The sequence below is a fragment of the Podarcis pityusensis genome (genome assembly GCF_964106645.2).
Source record: "Podarcis pityusensis genome assembly, chromosome: 16".
In the NCBI taxonomy this organism is placed as follows: Eukaryota; Metazoa; Chordata; class Lepidosauria; order Squamata; family Lacertidae; genus Podarcis; species Podarcis pityusensis.
This window is the reverse complement of record NC_138041.1, coordinates 39,581,468-39,601,314: the sequence shown is the minus strand read 5'-3', so window position 1 is coordinate 39,601,314 and position 19,847 is coordinate 39,581,468. Positions and strand designations below refer to the sequence as shown.

Here is a 19,847-nt window from a genome sequence, read left to right as displayed (position 1 = left end):
CAGCACTTCCCCAAGTTTCTTAAAATCAAAGAACGTAGAAGGGATGCTGGAAGGCTGGTGAATCTGCAATGCATGATGCAGCTACAGCATCATATCATGAGATGCTAGGCAGGTCCAATCACTGCTCCAACACCTCCAGCGAATGAGAGCGCACCACCTTCCAGGGTCATCTGTCCTGCTGCCAGACGGTTCTTGCACATAAGGATGTTCTAATGTTTAGCCAAAATCTGCATTGTTGTCCTTTCTGTCCACCACTCCTAGTAACTACTGTCCTCTTCAACAACAGAGAACAAGGCCACATCCACACCATACATTTAAAGCACTCTCATTCCACTTTAAACAGCCACAGCTTTCCCCCAAAGCATCCTGGGAACTATATATTGCTATAGGTGTTAAGAGTTTGTTAGGAGAGCCTCCCCACATAAAGCCACAATTTCTAGAGTGCCTTGGGAAGACAGATTGATTTCTAAACCACTCTGGGAACCTTAGCAACTCTTGGCACCCTTCACAAGCTACAGTGCCCTGGATGCTTTGAGAGAAGCCATGACTGCTACCATGAGTTGCTACTTTTAACAGTAGTATAACAGTGCTTTAAATGCAAGACGTGGCCCAAGTCTGTGCCATCTTCTAAGACATAAGGAAAGCCTGTTGGATCAGGCCAATGGCCTTTCTAGTCCAAGCATCCTGTTCTCACAATGGCTGAACAGATGCCAGTGGGGCACGTGCCAGCTGGACCCAAGTGCAACAGCGCTCTGCCCACCCACGATTCCTGGTCTTCTGCACTTGGACAGTGTATACTGATGAAGGCAATACATCAAGTCTTACTTCTCATCAACCCTTATTCATGTTTGGAACACAGAATCAGGAAAGACATAAGGAGTCACTGCTTCAATCTCGCCACAATAATACAACTTCCTGTACTAATTCGTACCACACGTGCATAGTAATTTCAACGGTCCTGCATTATACAAATGGCGAACTCACCACATCGTTTCAAACTAACCTAGTGGACCAGTTCCCTGTGGCCAAATACAGTGGTACCTTGAGTTAAGAACTTAATTCGTTCTGGAGGTCCATTCTTAAGCTGAAACTGTTCTTAACCTGAGGTACCACTTTAGGTAATGGGGCCTCCTGCTGCCGCCGCACCGCTGCTGCGCGATTTCTGTTCTCATCCTGAAGCAAAGTTCTTAACCCGAGGTACTATTTCTGGGTTAGCGGAGTCTGTAACCTGAAGCGTCTGTAACCCGAGGTACCACTGTAGCATAAAATAATTTTCTTCTGACCACTGAAGAAGATAAATTAGTTTGAAATGTATCTGGTCTCTGAAGAAAAAATGTTGTCATCTTTTGGTCATAGATGGATTTTTATCAGACTTTGACCTGAATAGGCAAATCAGTTTGTCATTGTATCATATTTGCAATTTTATCTGTTTTGACTACACATTTATATTTTTACATTGAATTAAAGTTGCACTTCATTTTCCTATAGTATGAAGTGGAAGCATTTAGAAGCATTTCAAATTTTTCACTCTTATGCAACTTAAGTCTTTCACCATAACTTTCAGAAACATTTAAATTATTCTCTGTTCCCCAGGATTCTTCACAATGCAACTTTTATTCTTGGTAGTTGCTCTGAGGCAATTGCCCATATAAACATTGAAAACACAAGTAAAATGCTGTACAACTACAGCCTTTTAGATGGGCCCTGGAGGCTTATGATGCCTTCATGTCTATTTAATGTGCATTAATATACATTATATAAGCATGGCATGCAGTTTCCTCCCACAATGGAGACTTGTATCATGCAAGCAAGAAATTGCTTCTCTACTATGAGCTGCTTTAGAAGTAAAAAGATCCAAGAGTGTCATATCAGACTCTAGAAGTGTCTGATATGTCATATAGCAGAAGCAAGGTTATGCCAAGTAGGCTGAAAAACTCAATGTGTCACTTGGAGAAGGTCCTGTTCAATTCTGGGCAGGAGTCTCAACCACATTAAATATCTCACAGTCCCTGGGCTCTTAAATGTGGATCAAAATAACTGCAAACAGCAAGGCTATGTCTCCATGGTAAAGGGCACACATTGAATGCAGTTAGTGCCATATTCCATCCCTGGCATCTCTGGACAAGGCTGGGAAGAAGCCCTGTCTGAAACCCCGAAGAGAGACGGCCAGCCAGCAGAGACCATACTGAGCTAAATGAACCAGTGGTGTGACTCAAAGCAGCTTCTTCTATTCATGGGGAAAACCTGCTGGAGGAAGCTATGGCATTCCACTGCTGCCCACTGTGGAGGCAGGCTACCTCTGAAGGTTGCCTCCTCCTGAGTAAGCTTGCTCAGGCGTTGAGTTATTATCAGACGCCCTGGGCCTGGTTTCCCCAACTAAATAGGTGAGAGCCTTTTTGGTGGTGGTGCCCTGACTGAAATGCCCTCCCCAAGGAGGCTTTCTGGGTGCCTATGTTAAGATCCTTTTACCACCTGGGGAAGACCTTTTTTTAAGAGCCAGGTCTTTTCTCCCTGAGAAATTATGCTTCTTGTGCCATTATGCCTGATAAGCCAGATATGAAACAGCTGGGACAGGACACAGCTGTTGGCCTGGAGACTCCAGAACTCCTTCTAACTCAGGAGGAAAGATGGGCTGGAGTCCTGCCTGAGCAGCAGGTAAGCGGGGAGAAACTGCTTGGAGGAGGCTGCAGTGGCTAGCAGGCAATGCTTGCCCATACCCTGGCTGGGAAGCTGGCTGGAGGAACCAGCAGGGCACATGGCGGCGGGGGGCAGTTGAGGAGCAGGCAGTGCCCAGGTACCCCATGGGCATAGTATGGCACCACCAGCAAAGTGGGGGCACTCCCCATCTTCTTTTCCCTCTTGTTTGTAAGCAGAGTTGCCAAAAGAATTTCAGAATACTGCCCCAAACTTTTCAACCAGGATCACCAGAGTGACAGAACTATAATCATTCTTCTCATTTCTCTTTAATAGGTCTTAAAATTAAGACTAGGAGCCCTTCTGCATTTAGAGAGATACAAAGAGAAACACAACTTCCTACAAACAAAAAATAAATAAAAATCCAAATGCAATGTATATAAATGAATCTAAAGAGAGCTCTTGACCCTTATGGCGGATTAAAGTGGCCATCTTTCATTTTGCAAGTTCTGTGCCAATCCTAAACATAATGATTAGAGCATAAATCTCACTCATTTCAGGAGGATTTACATGCTTAAGATTGCAAAAAAAAAAAAAGATACACTCACTGTTAGGCAACAGTGACCACAGAACCTACAGACCACCACCGGGCAAACCAAGTCACCTAATCTGCACCCTCTCGTCCTAGTTTTAAACAGCTAGTGCCACTTTGCAGACAGAGCAGAAGATAGGATATGTTCTGCAGTGGACCTTAGAATTCTGGCTTTCCCTCCTTGGAGAGATCCTTCTGGCTCCTCCTCTTTCTGGTATTTAGATGGGTACCAAAGCCCCAGGTGCTTCTGCAGGTGTTTGAGTTTTATGTGTTGTTGAATTGGGACTTTTTAGCCGATTTATTTCTGATGATTCTAAATCTGTTGTGGTAGTCTTCCTCCTGTTTAACGGTGATATTGGAAGAGCGTCTGTTTTATGATGTAGTTTTTAAACCAGACTGTTGGCCACCCTGAATACAACACTCCTTTTACCAGTGAACTCAGCTGGTGAGTGCCAACAGAGCTGCAGCAAAAACGGTGCTATTGAGAAACACGAGGGAGGAAATAATATTTTACAGGGCAGCAACCTAAGCAGGTGAACTTACCCAACCCTCCACAAAAAAGGCAATCCGATGAGAATGGAGTAAGCTCAGTGAACCCAGGACTCTGTGCTAATTTGGTGAAGATGGGGGGAAGGAAAATGAAAAGGGGTTAAGAATGCAATGGAGCATTTTGGAAGAGGGCGTGACTGGCTCGCTGGAACACTGAACAGGGTTCCTCTGTGCTTCTACAACTTGTTGCAGATCCCATTTGCAAATGACAGAAAAGCAGGGTATTACCTGGAAAAAAATCAAGTGGCTGAGACCTGCCGTGCGCAAATGAGAGGCAGCAACTGCTGCAAGAGATCCTGGGCTCCATTTTCACATGGGCTTACGCCAGAAGAAGCTGTTTCAAAACCCAAACAGTGGCGCCCCTGCCATGCCTATCTGCTGTCACCTGGTGTTGGGCGAGGAGAGACTTGTGGCAGCAGCAGCAGCCAAGAATAGAGCGTACGCTGGCACCCGCAGCTGAATTTCCAGGCTCTCCAGAAGCAGGCACAGAAAATTGCTTCAGATTTTCTGCCCCGCAAGGCTTTTTCTTGCTTGGGCATGGATTCTGAGTCAGCATCCAAGGCTCACTGGCCTGTGAGTCAAAGGCTGCTGCTTAGATTATAGCATCGCATACAAGCCATTCACAAATGGCTTACAATTAATGGTGGGTTGTTTTTTTAGGGGAGGTGAAGTTTAACTAGCCAGTGTTGTGTAGTAGTTAAGTGTTGCACTAGGGCCTGGGTCTGATCTGCAGCCAGTCACATTTTTTCTTCTGTTGGCCCGCTGGCAAACTATAACTAGAATACATATTGGGTAGGGTATCCAGAAAAGCTTATTTACGGCAAGAAATTTTTGTGGACTGATGAAGGAACTCAGGTTACCTGTCTTACTTAGAGGCCCCTGTGTTAACGTGTTAAGGCAGCAGGCTGTGGAATCGCACAGATCTCTTGGTCAGGCTTTTGGGGCTACAAAAGGACATCACTGCCCAAGCTTGAGATAAAGAATGCAGTGGGAAGGCCATCCGTCAGAGCCAGCAAAGGTGCTCCGCATGCAGAACACCCCAGGTTCAATCCCTGGTATCTCCAGGGAGGGCTGGGGGAAATCCCTGGCCTAGAGAGCCTCTGCCAGTCAATGTAAAGAATGCTGAACTAGGTGGGCCGACGGTCTGACTCTGCATAAAGCAAGTTCTTATGCACACAGGGTGGAATTATTTCCAAAGAGGCCACTCTCCGAAACACAGCAGGGCAATCACAGTAACGTGCACTCAGACACCCAAGTGGCGAATGAATTCTTACCACGTTCCCCTCCTTGCCATCTTTCCTGTGCCCATGTCCCTGGGTATCCGTGGAAGAGCTGCTGCCTCCAGGTCTATTTTCAACGATGCCCGGAGACAGGGAGTAGAAAGGTGGACTAGGGCTGGGGGGCAGCCCTGAATCCGGGCTATCCAGCAAAACTTCTCTGTTCTTCTCTTTCAAGCTGTCTTCCATTCCTTGCAACTGCAGGTGACCCACCATGACTGGGGTGGGGAAGTGAGGGCTGTGGCTGCCAAGCAGGGGGAAACCCACCACCTCCTCCTGCAGGGAGGCAAACGCACGGGGTACATGCACAGGGAGTGCCAGCCGGATCCCTGTGCGCCTGTTGCCTTGGGTGACTCAGGGCTGGTTCCTGTGGCTGCAGCTGCCCCCTGTTGGAAGGAGAGAAAGTGGAAATGAACAGACCATTCTTCATCAACACAAAAAACAAAAGTGCAGAAGAGAGGGCAGATCTCCAAGTACACCTGGGGAATAGCCTTTTTTGCCTGAGACCCAGGTGAGACACTACCAGTTGGGCTAGCCCAGGTGTGGGGAACCTTTGGCCCTCCAAATATTGCTGTACTACAACTCTCATCATCCCTGGCCATTGGCCATATCTGCTGGGGGAGTTGTTGCTGGCATCCGTCCGTCTCCAGATACAATGGAGTGTGCCTCCGGGGGGAAGTCAAACGACTGCATTAGCAGCCCCAAAGTGACCTCCCTGGGGCACAAACCTGGGCAGTGTGCGTGGAGGTCCTGGGCTGGCCAGATGGCAAGAGACGCCCCACCCCCCGCCTCACTCATGTGGTCCAAAGGAAAGCAGAGCACCAACTTGGCTGAAGGAATTGCCAGAATGAGGCATACAGGCCACCCTCCAACCATAGGGACTCCACTCCAGATTTGTGTAAGGTTTACTCCTTAGCCTTTTCTTCTTCTGAAGATATTCTGCAAGGCAGCAGAGGTTTAGGATCAGTGTGTTCCTCCTCCTAGACGGGCTCCCTTCCAGGTGGAAGAGCCCCATCTGCCCCTCACTTCCCTCTATAGCACTGCAGAAACCACTGTCTTGGCCACTGGACCCACTATTGGTCTTATCCGCTCAATCAAGACTATATAAAGCATTTTTTAAATTAAAAAGTGTTTCCTTTAAATGGCAGGTGCGCACACAAAAAACAACCAAGTGGAAACCTCTGCATGTTTTTGAGTAAACATACATCTTTGGGAGAAGCAGAGAGCTTGAAAGCTGGCTTTACGCTCTGAGTCCAGGTTATTGTGTTTAGGATTACAGCTGTGGGAGTAAGCCCCAACAAACTCAATGAGACTTACTTCCAAGCAGTGCATTGTGCTTTGGGCTACAGTCCTATGCAAAGTTACTTGGCAGAGAGCCCCATTAAGTCAAATGGGGCGTACTTCTGAGTAAACATGTAAGGAACTGTAAATCTAACCTGTGTTGAATTAAGACAGGAGAGGCCAGATTCAAATCCCACTAAGCTATTCAGGTTGCCAGGTGCCTTTGGGCCATTCCCTATCTCTCAGCCTGACTGACCCGCCTGCCTCTCAGAAGCGTAGAGCTGGAAGGAACCAAAAGGGTCCCCCAATCCAAACCCCTGCAATCCCATGTGGCTAAAGTGGATGGGGAAAAGTCGTGTACACCATTCTATATTCCTTGGAGGAATGGTTATATATAAAACAAAGTAAGAATCCCCCAAATGACTTGCAGAGAGTGGAAGAGAGCCAAGGCCTGCCTGGTCCAGCATCCTGTTTTCCACAGGGACCAATCAGATGCTTCCAGGAAGCCCATGGCCAGGGCAGGAGGGAAACAGCTCTCTCATTCTGGGTCCCAGCAAGCAGCTTTCAGGTGCAGGGGGCCTCTGACAGCCTTCGCCTCCTCCACACACCTTTCTAACCTCCTTCTAAAGCCATTTGAAGCTGGCTGCTCTCACCACATCTTGCAGCAGCACGTTCCACAGATTCTTACATATTTCCTACAGATTGTCCTCCTGACTCTCTTGCCCTTCAGCTTCAGTGGGTCTGGCATTAGGAGGGGCGGAGAAACACTTCTCTCAACTGCCTTTTCAAAAGGCCCACCTTTTAAAAGTAGCTTGCTGTACAGCACTGGGTGAGAGGGTGCTGTTGCTGAAGAAGCAGAAGCCCAAATCCCTCTTGGGGGCCTCGGAATAGTTCCACAGTGCTTTGGATCCAAAAGACTATATTCCAGTGCTCTGGGTCAAATAGAAGAAGAAGAATCTAAGAAGAAGAAATCTAAGAAACTGCTTCAGGCCAACAGCCCGCCTAGTACAGCATCCTGTTCTCACAGTGGGGATCTAGTTGCCTGTGGGAAACCCACAAGAGGGGTTCCAGCGTCCTGTGGTTCCCTGAAACTGGTGTTTGGAAGCATCGCTGCCTCCCACTGTGGAGCAGAGCAGAGCCATCATAGCTAGTAGCCATCAATAGCCCTCTCCTGCAGGAATCTGTCTAGTCCTCTGTCAAAGACAGAGACAGTCTTGAGTGGACCCCCAGTCTTTCCAGTTATCCCTCTGATCCTATGCCTGCTTTTCCAGAAGCAAACTCTTCTCTTTAAGATTTCAGTCTTAGAATAAGGCCTTTTGTGGACAAGGCTCCTCAAGGGTTTGCCTGCACCTGAGCTTAGTTAGGAATGTCCTTTAAAGGAAAAACAAACAAACAAGGTCGCATTCATGAGCTTCTCCAATGTAGCAAAAACTAAGCAGTTCAGCAAATCAAAGTCTGGACAAATTAAACATCTGAACACTTGAGTCTTCTATGCAGTAAAATCAAGATAGAAGACTGTAGGAATCAGGGGAAGTTGGTGCAGAGTTCTCAAGAGGGGGCCAAGCACATTTATAGAGGGGTGGGGATAGTTTGCTTATTTAACTCTCCCCTCACACTTTACTAACCTTTTTCCCTTCACGAACTACCCCCTTCCAAAAACGTATTTCCCCCCCACCTCTGTCCCCTCCTGGGGCACAACATTTCCCAATACGGGGCAGATTTCGGGGACGACTGCCCTCTTCGGACACAAAGAGCCCCCCGCGGGAGAGGGGCCCGGCGCCCCGTCCCGAGCCCCTGCACACCCGCCCCCGCAAAGCTGCACGGGGGCGCCCGGTTCCTCCAGTCCCGCCACCGAAACCAAGCTGCGCTCGGCGGAGCAGGAAGGGGCAGCGGGCGCGACCAAGGCACGCCGGGGGTCTCCTCGCCCAACTCCGCTCGCCGCCCCGGAGGCCCCGGGAAGAGACGGCGCCGCGCTTCGGCTGCGTTTCCAGGCGGGAAGGAGAGCGCGCCCAGCGCAGGGGTCTCTCCGGCGCCCGCCCGCTTCCTCCAGGCGCAGCTCGGCTTCTCCCCCCGCCGCCGGCGAGCAAACAAAGAGCTCCGCGCCCGTCCCGTCCTTCGCGCGGGGCCTCGCCGAGGAGCCGCTCCAGGCGGGTCTCGGCCCGAGGGGAAGGAGGCCGGCCGAGGAGGAAGAGATCCGGGCGAGCGCCCCCTCCGCCCCCGCGCCCAGCCCGGCCATTTACCTTGCAGCCAGCGAGTCCCCCTGCCGTCCCCGACGGGCGCCGCGTCTCTCCTCCGCCGACGCCGGGCCGCCTGGCTCCGGGAGGACTGAGCGCGCGAGCGGGCGGAGAGAGCTATTCCACTGACACGGCGGCGGCTGGAGCTGCTGCTGCTGCTGCCGCTGCCGCCGCCTGGCTTGGCTCCATCTCCGGCCACCAGGGAGAGCCTCGCCCGGCCCCCCAGCAGACCCCTCCCCCTCGCCGCCTCGCCCGGCTCCCTGCGCGCGGGCCGGGGCAGAGGGGGCTCCCCCCCCCCAGCAGCTCCCCTCCTCCAGTCTCCCTTCTCCAAACTGGCTTTTTCTCCTGAATAAATTGGGAACAGGAGGCAGCATGTTGAGAAATTATACACTGCGCTATCGTTGATCCTGCTGCCCGGGACTGCTGGAAGTTTGGTGTCCAGCCTGTTTGTTTGTTGACAGGAGCAAGCGCACAGTAAATCACACCAAGCAAATTGGAGTTAACTGTTAGCAAAAACAGGATCTGCACAGCAGGAGTGTCAAGCCTAATGAGCACAGCTACTCATCTCTGGTCTCTCTTGGCCTCCTAAAGCATTTGCTGAGAGTGAAGGCCATCACTTTGCCTCCTCTCTAGGGTTTTCTGCAAGCAATTTGAGACTGTGCCTGCATGACCTCCTGGCTTCTTCAGCAGCCTGCCTCTTCTCTGCCTCTTGGCCTCCCTCCTCTCCAGCCTCGGCTTCTGACTCTCTCTGAACTGCCCTCTACCACAGATTCTCCCATCTCACGAAACCCGGTTGCCTCTTCAGCTTCCAACACCTCTTCCCAGTCTGTTACCTCATCTCCCTCTAACCACTCATTGTTGTCCCACCACCAATCCCAGGCTATAAGTCCTCCCACCATTCCCCTGCGTCCAACCATTCCATGGCATTTATTATTATTTCTAACCCCCTCTTTCCTTCAAGGAGCTCAAGGTGCCATATGCATGGCTCCTTCCTGCTCCATATTATCTTCACAACTACCCTGTGAGGTAGGCTTGGCTGAGACTGGGCGACTGGCCCTAGGTCACCCAGTGAGCTTCCTAGCAAGGGGGCAACTTGAACCCTGGTCTCCCAGGGTTCTGATACTATATCCATCACACCACACCCAATTCCTTTACCTCTTGTTTAAAATTTGGAGAAGAGAAGAGAAGAGATACTGTGTTGACATCATGAAGAGCATCCATAGGGTTCCTAGACTCCAGTATTGGTACTAGCAGATGAGTGTTATGCGTGCTGCAGTGAATGTCTAAATGTGGATTAACGGAGAGAGGGATGAACTGTTATTGTTATGCTTATGTCAGGGGACTCTTTGGAGAATCTGATGAAACCTATGCCCCACTACATAAACACATGCACAATATATTTGCATATAATTTACTTTAGTATATTGGAAACATCTCTCTGTGTGTACCAGGTTCACGGCTCCCCTGACGCCCATACATTAACCTACTAGGGGTTCTTAGACCCCAGGCTAAGAACCCCTGGCCCATGTGCCTTGGGCATTTAGGTTGTATAAAACTGAATAAAAGAGAAATGATTGGTGTCATTGTTAAACAATGATTTTGGTAGTTTATAATGGATTGGTACACAAATATGATTATGATGTAATTTATATGGCTGTAGATGGACAGATTACAGTGTTCATTTCTTTATTTCTTTGTTGCATTTATATCCTGCATTTTCCTCTCAGGAGCTCAAGGTGGTGGGCACAGGTCTCCCCCCTCCCCATTTAATCCCCACAACAATCCTGCGAAGTAGGTTAGGGCAGAGAGGCAGTGCCTGGCCCAAGGTCACCCAGTGAGCTTCATGGCCAGGTCCTGGTCCAACACCCTCACCACTACCAGTGGCGTTGCAACGGGGGGGCGTGGGGGTGGGACGCCCCGGGTTCCATGTCTTCGGGGGCTCGCAGCAACACAGCAGCCATCGCGCCGCCACGAGCAGAGGATTCTGGATGTCGGCAGCAAACCTCTAAATACAGCGCATGTGTGTCATGGCACGCATGCGCTGTACGTAGCGATGCTGCACATACGCTGTATAGTGGTTTGCCACCGGCGCTGCTCAAGCGCCGTACAGAGGTTGCCAGGCTCCTCCATTTGCGGCTGTAGTGGTGCCGGAGGGATCCCAGCACCGTCTGTATAGCGCTGGAGCAGTGCCAGTGGCAAACCGCTATAGGGCGCATGTGCGGCATTGCTACGTACAGCACATGCGTCATACGTAGCAATGCCACACATGCGCCCTACGTAGTGATGCCCACCCCGGGTGTCACAATGCCTTCCTTCGCCCCTGACCACACCACCACACTGGCCTACCAACCTCAGCCTGTCTTCAGTCAGCCCTCACCTGCCTGCCTGCCTTCCACCTTGTAGCAGTCTTGGGGGGGCCCTGTCTCTCGTTGGCTTTGGCGCCCTCTACTGTTGGTCTGCCTGCCTTCTGCTCAACGGGCACCAACCAGCCACCACTGACAGATATAAACTTGTCTCAAAATTCCTACTGATTTTGCACCCAAGACTGCAGGGCTGAAATAATGGGGTGGGGGGCTTAATGAAACCCAGATGCCCCACTCCTGTCTCCTTCCAGTTTGGGCTACATCAGCCCCCCCCCCCATGAGAGGGAAATGGAGGCAGGTGATAAAGGTGTGTTTAGTCAAAGGCCTATTTAGTTAAAGAAGAGTTAGAGGTGAATATTTTAAACAAATAGACTTGCGACTGCAAGCCACCCAAAGCATTTGGAGTATGGCTGTTTGAATAAATAAATGATCGCTCAATGGGGGCAAATGACTCAGTGGGTCAGATGTGACTTGAGCCCCTGCTGATCCTGGTCCAAGTTCTTTAACTGCCTTTCCCAGATTTCACCTACACCCCCCCCCAAGGAACTTCAGTGGCCGTTTCCTCTGCTGTTTAAAAGGGGCCAAGTTGCCAGTAAAAGTTGCTCGATGACATTTATTGAAGTTCAGGTCAAAGCACAGACCGTGGTGCCCTCATCCTACCCTCAGCTGAAACCAAGTGCCTTGTGCAAATTAACTCGGGTGATTTGTATGCAGTGAATGTTGCCGAAAGGTTTGGCAGCTTTATAAATGCGAAAGAGCCAGCAGGCAGCCCACACAATAACCCCAGTGAATTATTACGAATGATCCCATCCGCTGTGATTTTAAGTCCGCTACTGTAGAGGGATTTGGCCTTGCATGCAGAATGCAACGATGAAGCAGCAAAAGTTCCCAAAGAGTTGCAATTAGGAGCAGAGAAGGTCAGATCCTGCCATGTATTGGGGACTCTGTGATTCCTACAGGACCAATGTAAGACATTTTGCTGCCTGAGGCAAAGGACGAGGAAACGCCCCTTCATCCTGTTTCACAGGCACACAAGTCAGATAAACAGGCAGCTGAATCTTACTTCAAAACTTCAAAAGGTGGCATCCTTCACTACACCTGAGAGCAGAAGGCTAGTTTTAGGGCATGCAGGGCAGACACTGCTCTGTCTTCCAGCTACCACCCACTGTCCCCTAGACACACCCTTTTAACCATTTTTAAATGTATTTGTTCAGTGTTGTTGAGCACACATTGAGCAGCAGGTTAGACCTGATGACTTCCAAAATCTGCTTCAACCCTAAAATGCTATAATTCCAATCTGAGCAATTTAACAGTGCAGCTTGAGGTGCAGTTTGTAACAGTGAGTATTTCTACTTGGGTGGGTGGAAAAGTCTTGTCATATGCCCACCCCCTCCCAGAAATTTTAAAAGTCCAAACCATTATTAGTGTTTCCTCATTGAGAAGTCACCTCAACCCTTGGCCACTTGACCTTTTCCAGCTCTCCAGCACCTGTTTTGAGATGGGGGCAACCAACACTGCACAGAGTCTCAGTGGCACCTGCAACAAAATATTGCACCTACTCCATTCCATTCTCCCTGCCTCTCAGTTTTCTCCAACCCAGTAGTCACCATTCTGTGCCCTTGAACATGCTCAGTCCTCAGTGGGTGCCAGGCTGCTGCCAGCAACTCCCACGGCTGGTTGCCCAGGAACATACAAAGACAAGGAATGTTCTTACCGTCTGCTTTTTATTCAGTCTTTACAGAGAGAGGCTTTAGAACACAGCCTCTTAGATTAGCATTGTCTGGAGTGACTCTCCACCCTCTCATGCGTCATCCCTATGGGTGCTGACAAGCGCCCTAGTCTTTGAGTTCTTTGCTCTCCTACTTTCAAGGCTCGCCTGGTTCTGGGAGAGGTGGGTTCTGGAATGCTTTCCAAAGACACTGTGTCCATCAGCTGTCGCCCCCTGGTGCTTCCTCTTCTTCCTCTCCCATTATTTCCCAACTTTCCCCCTCATCTGCCTCTGAGCTGTGACCTCCCACAAACCACTGTTGTAACTTTCTTCCTCCTCCCTGGAAGGGTCAAGCTAGGAAGACGGTCTTCACCATTCCTCCTCTGCCCAGTCCCTGACAGTGGGGGCTTTTACCACCCTCACTGGTTTTAGTGTGTGTGTGTGTGTGCGCGCGCACACACACACACACACACATGCATGCTTCCTCTTGGTATGTGGGTTGGTGGGATTTGATTAAAGTTGAACCTACCAGATTCACATTTGCAAAACACAGCTATCCTTCAAAATCTGCATGTCTCCAAATTTTGCAGTGCTGTTTTCCAGCAAAATAATGTGTACAGAAAGGCATGTACTATAGTAAAGTGTGCATAAAAATGCACATATTTGTGAAAAGATCATACAAAAATGCCATATGATGGGGATATTGCTTTGCAATTTTGTACAAAACAGATTGTGTACAAAAATGTTTGCTAGAAGAAATTTGCACGAAAATGCTAAGAGAACTGCAGAAATGTAGAGAACTGAATTTAAGATTGGAAAAATGAGAAACTTTTGAGAACCAATGGCTAGGGCTGGTGGGGTTGTAGTCCAATGGTAGCAGGAGGGCCACAGGTTCCTCATCCCTGTTTTAAGTGATGCTCCTCCCATGAAAAAGAAGGTGGGTGAGATCAGTTTAATGGGTACCACTTTGCAGTACTTGCTCCAAAGAGATTCCAACTAAACACCAGGAATAACTTTCTGGCCATAAGAGCTGTTCAACAGCAGAATGGGCTCCCTCAGGAGGTGTGCACTCCCCTTTCCTTGGAGGTTTGTAAGCAGCGGTTGGGTGGCCATCTGTCATGGAGGCTTTAGCTGAGTTTCCAGCATTGCAGGGGATCGGATGGGATGAGCTTTGGAGTCCGTTCCAATTCTCTGATTCTATTAACCCTCTGCAGTCTAAATAAGCCCTGACCTTCTGAGGGAGTCCCTTCCACTTGTTTAAAGCAAGACAGTTCCTGCCCTGCAATCACACAATCTAATAACTGTGATGCAAAAGAAAAAGGGGTGTGAAGGGAAGAGGTGAGCAAAGAAATCTATTCTCCCCCCCACCATCTTCATTTCAATACATGCAGCCATACATATGGGCTCTGCATTTGTCCAGGAGGTTAGCACAGCAGAACTGGCCGTATCCTAAATGATCCATCACTTTTACTGCTATGAATGACTGAGTCACCCACACCAGCTGGAAGCCACAGTAGCTGCAATTAAAGCTGTGTGTGAAATGCTTGACAAATGGCCGCCCAGAGAATTCCCCAGCTTTCATCAAGCCACATCTCTACGAGCTTTGCCAGCAGAGCAAGAATTTCAGAAGAAATCTGAAGTTTCTCTCCACGGTTTTCTGGCAGGGGTGGAAGTTTGGCGGTGGGGGTTGGCGGTGGTGGGAAAGAGAGACAAAGAATAAATTTGACAAACGGCCCTTCTTCGGAGAGCTTTGGAGACTTCTGTTTCTGCCAGTTCTAGCGATTCATTCAAGCAGCCGGTAGTATTACTTAGCAATCCAGAATCAACAAACGGCGTGTTTTCATATTCGCAGCTGGGTCTGTATCATTACTGCGACAACTTAACACCCACACAGAAAATGGCTGCCACACGATGGCCACCACTGAGAAGTGGTGATGAGTGATGAAGAGCAAACCCTGCTTGTTTTTATAGAAAGGGGCAACGAGTTAGCTATTTTTAATTTAGGTGAATTCTTTCCATTGACTTGCTAAGAGGGGGGAGTTTAAAAAATATACCCCTTTTGGGTGGGCACTGAGAGTCAGCAAGAGGAATTAGAAATCTAGAAATGGGAAAGATTTTCTCTTGAAATCCCACATTTGTTCTCTACATGGATTTGAACGCTACCTCTGAGAATGATGGAGCTGAGCAGCTGCGACGTCCATACGAATTTCTGATGTTGGGCTTGAAATATAGATATTCAACTCTGAGCACTCAAGAAAGATGTAGATGAATTTGGGGAACACTAGGAGAGGGACAAAAAAAGCCCTTCTTCCCAAAGGATGAATAATATAATCATAGAGCTGGAAGAAACCACCAAGGGTCATCTAGTCCAGCCCTCTGCAATGCCCTCTGCAATTTTTTAATCTCAACTAAAACGTCCATGGCAAATGGCCACCAAACCTCTGCTTAAAGACCTCCAAGGAAGGAGAGTCCACAACCTCTCAAGGGAGACCATTCCACTGTGAAACAGCTTAGTGTCAAAAAGTTCTTCCTGATGTTTAGTCAGAATCTCCTTTCGTGTAACTTGATGCCATTGGTTCAGATTCTACCCTCTAGATCAAGAGAAAACAAGCTTGATCCATCTGCCATCTGACAGCCCTTTAGATATTTGAAGATGGCTTTCATATCTCCTCTCAGTCTCCTCTTCTCCATGTCAAACATATCCAGCTCCTTCAACTGCTCCTCATAATTCTTGGTTTCCAGACTGCAAGTATTTTTTTAAATAAATTCTATGCAATGTTACACACATTTCACTTACCAAGCAAAATTTCATTATATTAATTTAACCAAAATCTCTTTTGAATTCCCAAGTAATATTACAACTTTTTAGCACCCCTCATTTTTGCAATCTGAAAGTTTGAAAATTCATCGCTGCCATGGCACCCAAGTTGTGCAATTCTTTTCCCACTGCTACCTCCTTTGCTGATGTTTTCCTAATGTCAAGTGGAGCCATATTTGTTCTCCTGCAATGTGGGTTTTGCAGTAAGTTTTGCATTGGAAAATTAGTGTGATTTGCATAGGGTAATTTCTACCAGGCTATTTATGGTTTGATTTGGGTCAGATGATTTTCTGATGCCGTAGAGCAGTGGTTTCCAAGGTTTTTTTCCTACTGGAACACTTTTGCTGAGGGTCTTGATGTACCCCTTGGTGTCTTTTCTGCCTTTTGCTTGGCAATTCCAATGCACTGTGCTAGATGCTGAAGTATGTTTGTGTGCATTCAAATTTTAATTCCATATAATAAAATAAGCAAGAAAAAGAATGAATGAATGAATGAATAAAAATAGAGCCACTGTTGCACTGTAATTTAGCAAGTTTATTTTATTTGGATTTCAGTAAACAAAGCACAAAACTTTGAAACTGCCTAGCTTGCCCAATATTTGTTTGCAGTGGAATAATTTCTGCCGGACGCTGGAACTCTTGGCTTTTGGGGACAAATGAGCTCATCAACCAATCTGTCTACTATAGGAATTCTGTTTTGCTGAAACTTGCTGAAATTTTGTTACAAATAGTAGTGATTTTATGGTTTAAATTTGTTGTTTTGATATGTTGTATTTTATTGGTATATTTGCTGGTATATTTCTGCACTGACTTGGAAAACTTTGGATTGGAAGTCCGTTTAAAAATGCAATATGATAGTAATATGATAGTAATACTAATAATGAAGGTAATAATTTGATAAGCTTATTTATGAAGGCTTTAATTATGAGCGAAATATGGAGAACTGGATTTAGGATTGGAAGATGTAACTCTGAATCTTCACATCAGCTTGCAAAAAAATGTCGAGTCTTCACAGATATTTATTAGCATTTTAGTGTGAATTTCACATATTTTTGCAAATCAGTTTTGCTAATGCATTTTTGTATGTCTTTTCCACAAATATGTGCATTTTAATGCATATTCTACTATAGCGGTTCCCATCCTATGGGCCGCGGATCCTTGGCGGGGTTTGCAGAATTGTCCCAAAGCTAAATCCCAGCTGCTGTCAGGGTGGAACGGATCATTAGGAAGTGTGTGCAAAAGAACTAAGTAAGAGTTGGGGCAGAGATTGCCATGTAGCCTTTGCCATTATGCAGCCCCCTCTGTCCCCTCACCCACCACTGCTGCAGGAGGGTGAAGAGGATGGAGGAGGGGGCGGCAGTGGCCAGCAGGACTCTCCTGAGGCTCCACAGACAGCCCTTCAACCGTGCATTGTCAAAAGCTTCTCTGCTGCTTGGCAGATGCGGTGGGAGAGTTTGGGCTGAAGGCGCTTGCCCCTTGCTTCCTATTTATTTATTTATTTATTTATTTACGGCTATTAGCCCATAAAGGGCTAATATATGAGAGTCATGGAGAGCATCTTTGATGCTTCCAGAGGGAGCCAAGGAAGGAGTGTGGAGTGATAAATAATATGTCTTGGACATATATGTCCTACTCTTTTTCGAGTGTATTTGTTGTTGTGATGAATTTAAAACTGTTGCATTTAAACCTGTTACTGAGTTTTTTGTCATTATGTATTTTCTCAATTAACAGAGCCTAAACTTAGAACAATTAGCATGTGGGTATCTGCCTTTTTCTTTTTTTTTTTAGGTTAAAAAGGGGTTCATGTACTCGTAAAAGTTGGGAGCCACTGCTGTAGTATATGTATTTTTGTACGCATTAGTTGACGTACGTGGCTGCAGAACTGTATTGCAAAATTCAGGGAGGTGCAAATTTTGAATGGCGGCTGTGTTTTAGTTCATGTATTGTTTTGGAAGGTACAAATTTGGTACATTCACTTTTAAATGCAAACTGAACTGAATTCCCCCCCTCCCCCGCTCTAGAGAGAAATGTATACACGTTTAGAAGGTCTCAGGGAGACTGCCCAAAGCCATCAGCTCAGACCAACTAAAAGTATATATTTGCTTCAAGCTGCAGCTGTGCAAACTTCTGTTTTCCTGGGATCTTCCAGGCTTTACACTGAGAGGCTGCAAAGACAGTGCCCTCTTTGTGAGCCTGAGACTCCACCAATCTCTCACAAGTCCTATTCAACATTTCAAAAGCAAACTGGTCAAAAATAGCCCTCCTGACAAGAATTTCAGCTGCAGCGCTCTAGAATGGAGCATTCAAGGTGGAGAGGAACCTAATTTGAGGTTGCCCAGCCCTGGTCCTGTCAATTAGTGTAAATGTGTTTGCAATGTTGGGGGGGGGGTGGTTGTTACAAGTTGGAGAGAGTGGGAGAGAAACAACTCTGACAATGTACCTTTCTGTAGGTTGAGCAGGTCTGTCAAAAAAGCTGATTTTTGGCAGGAACCTTCAGCCTCATAGATATGCTCTGACGCCACCTGAGTCTGGATTAATAATTATGCTATGTTGTAGAGCAGGTCCCCAAGCAAATCGGGGCCCTGCCTGTTGTTCAGTCCCCCCCCCCCCATCATAATCTGTAGCTGTGTCAGGAAACACAAAAGCCTTGTTTGTGTGGTTTGGGCCCGAGCAAGTCTGCATGCTGAGGGCCTGTTTCACATATGCAAACTATGTTTGCATATGTGAAATAAACTCAACCTCATTCCTCTCTTGTTTGTTTATTTATTAAATTTATATCGTGCCCTTCTCTCAAAGGGGAGTCCAGGCCAGGGTGGCAAACACACCAGTGATAAGATAATTGAAACATCTAAAAACAATTCCAATACAGATGCAGACCGGGAAAGACCTCCACTTGAAAGTCTTGCTGAAAGAAGAAGGCCTTCAGTGGGAGCTGAAATGACAACAGAGACTGTGCCTGTCAGATAGGGAAGGGGATGGAATCCCCAAGGCTACGGGCCACAACACGAAGGGTCTGATTCCTATACATGCAGGTCCTGCTTACTGAATACTATGAATTCCCTGGAAATTGTTTGTAAGGCAAGTGTTTACATAACGAGTCAATGATTTCCATCTACCTCTATGGTGACATTTCTTTCTTTCTTCTTTTTATAATAATTTTTATTAATTTTCAATTACAATAATCCAATAAAAGCCACATTGTCACAGTAAGGTAAAGGGACCCCTGACCAGTCGTGGTCCAGTCGTGGCCAACTCTGGGGCTGCGGTGCTCATCTCACTTTATTGGCCGAGGGAGCCGGCGTACAGCTTCCGGGTCATGTGACCAGCATGACTAAGCCGCTTCTGGCAAACCAGAGCAGCGAACGGAAACACCATTTACCTTCCCGCCGGAGCAGTACCTATTTATCTACTTACACTTTGATGTGCTTTCGAACTGCTAGGTTGGCAGGAGCAGGGACAGAGCAACGGGAACTCACCCCGTCGCGAGGATTCGGACCGCCGACCTTCTGATCGGCAAGCCCTAAGCTCTGTGGTTTAACCCACAGCGCCACCCGCGTCCCTACATTGTCACAGTACCAAATTACAATACAATTAAAAAAGCCAATTATTCAAATACCAAATTAAACAATTTTAGGTTTCAGGGTGCAAAGTTCTTATTTCTTCCTGCTTCCATAATCTTGATTAATCCAATTACAACAGTTCTGATCTTGCTCCTTTGTTTAACAGCCACTGTTTTCTTGACTTTTGCTTGTGATTGCATATTTAATAAATTTTATTTCTTCAAGAGGAGTTTGTATCCTATAAATTTCCTTTGTGAGATGTTTATTTTCCATTTGTTTCTTCATTCTGCCTGATGTAATCCAGTCAAACACAGCATCTCTGCTTCCACTTTTTCGCTTTATCTCTGCTCTGCTCTCAAGGGCTATAATTTCAGCTGCGTCACTCGCCATCTTTGTTTGTCAAAGTCCAAGAGGAAGACTGGCATCCCGCCATAGCCCTGGGCAGGTCTCCAACTTACCTTTCTCATCCAACACTCAGTCACTAATGATGTGACGTCCCGCCAGAGCTATGGTAGATCTTCAAAGACCATAGTCCTAACTGTGATTCAGTGGAAGATTAGTGCTTTAAATCATATCAATATTCTCACACAGTTCTGTTTTCGTAAAAATCCATAAATATTATCTTGTTCTTGTTAATTTCCTCTTGCCTTTTGTCAATCCATTAGCACTCGGGGGGGCGGGTTTGCCAAATTGTTAAAGCAGCAAACATAGTATATATAAAGCAAGGATAAAGGCTGTTCAGGAGCACTCTCTAGAAATTTTGTGAGAACCACCTGACCAGATTCAGACAAAATTACTCTGTAGAGACCCTTTTCATAACCCACAAAAATGC

General features: G+C 47.3%; 1 protein-coding gene across 1 annotated transcript in view; it reads right to left on the bottom strand.

The window, feature by feature from the left end:
• Positions 1–8,595, bottom strand: part of RFLNA (refilin A) — a 29,604-nt gene extending 21,009 nt beyond the window's left edge. The window contains exons 1-2 of the mRNA XM_080985649.1: positions 8,574–8,595; positions 5,050–5,438 (exon numbers count right to left, since the gene is read on the bottom strand). Coding sequence (XP_080841775.1) covers positions 5,050–5,268 — 219 coding nt within the window. The 5' untranslated portion in view covers positions 5,269–5,438; positions 8,574–8,595. The remainder of the gene's footprint in view (positions 1–5,049; positions 5,439–8,573) is intronic.
• Positions 8,596–19,847: the final 11,252 nt, after the last annotated feature.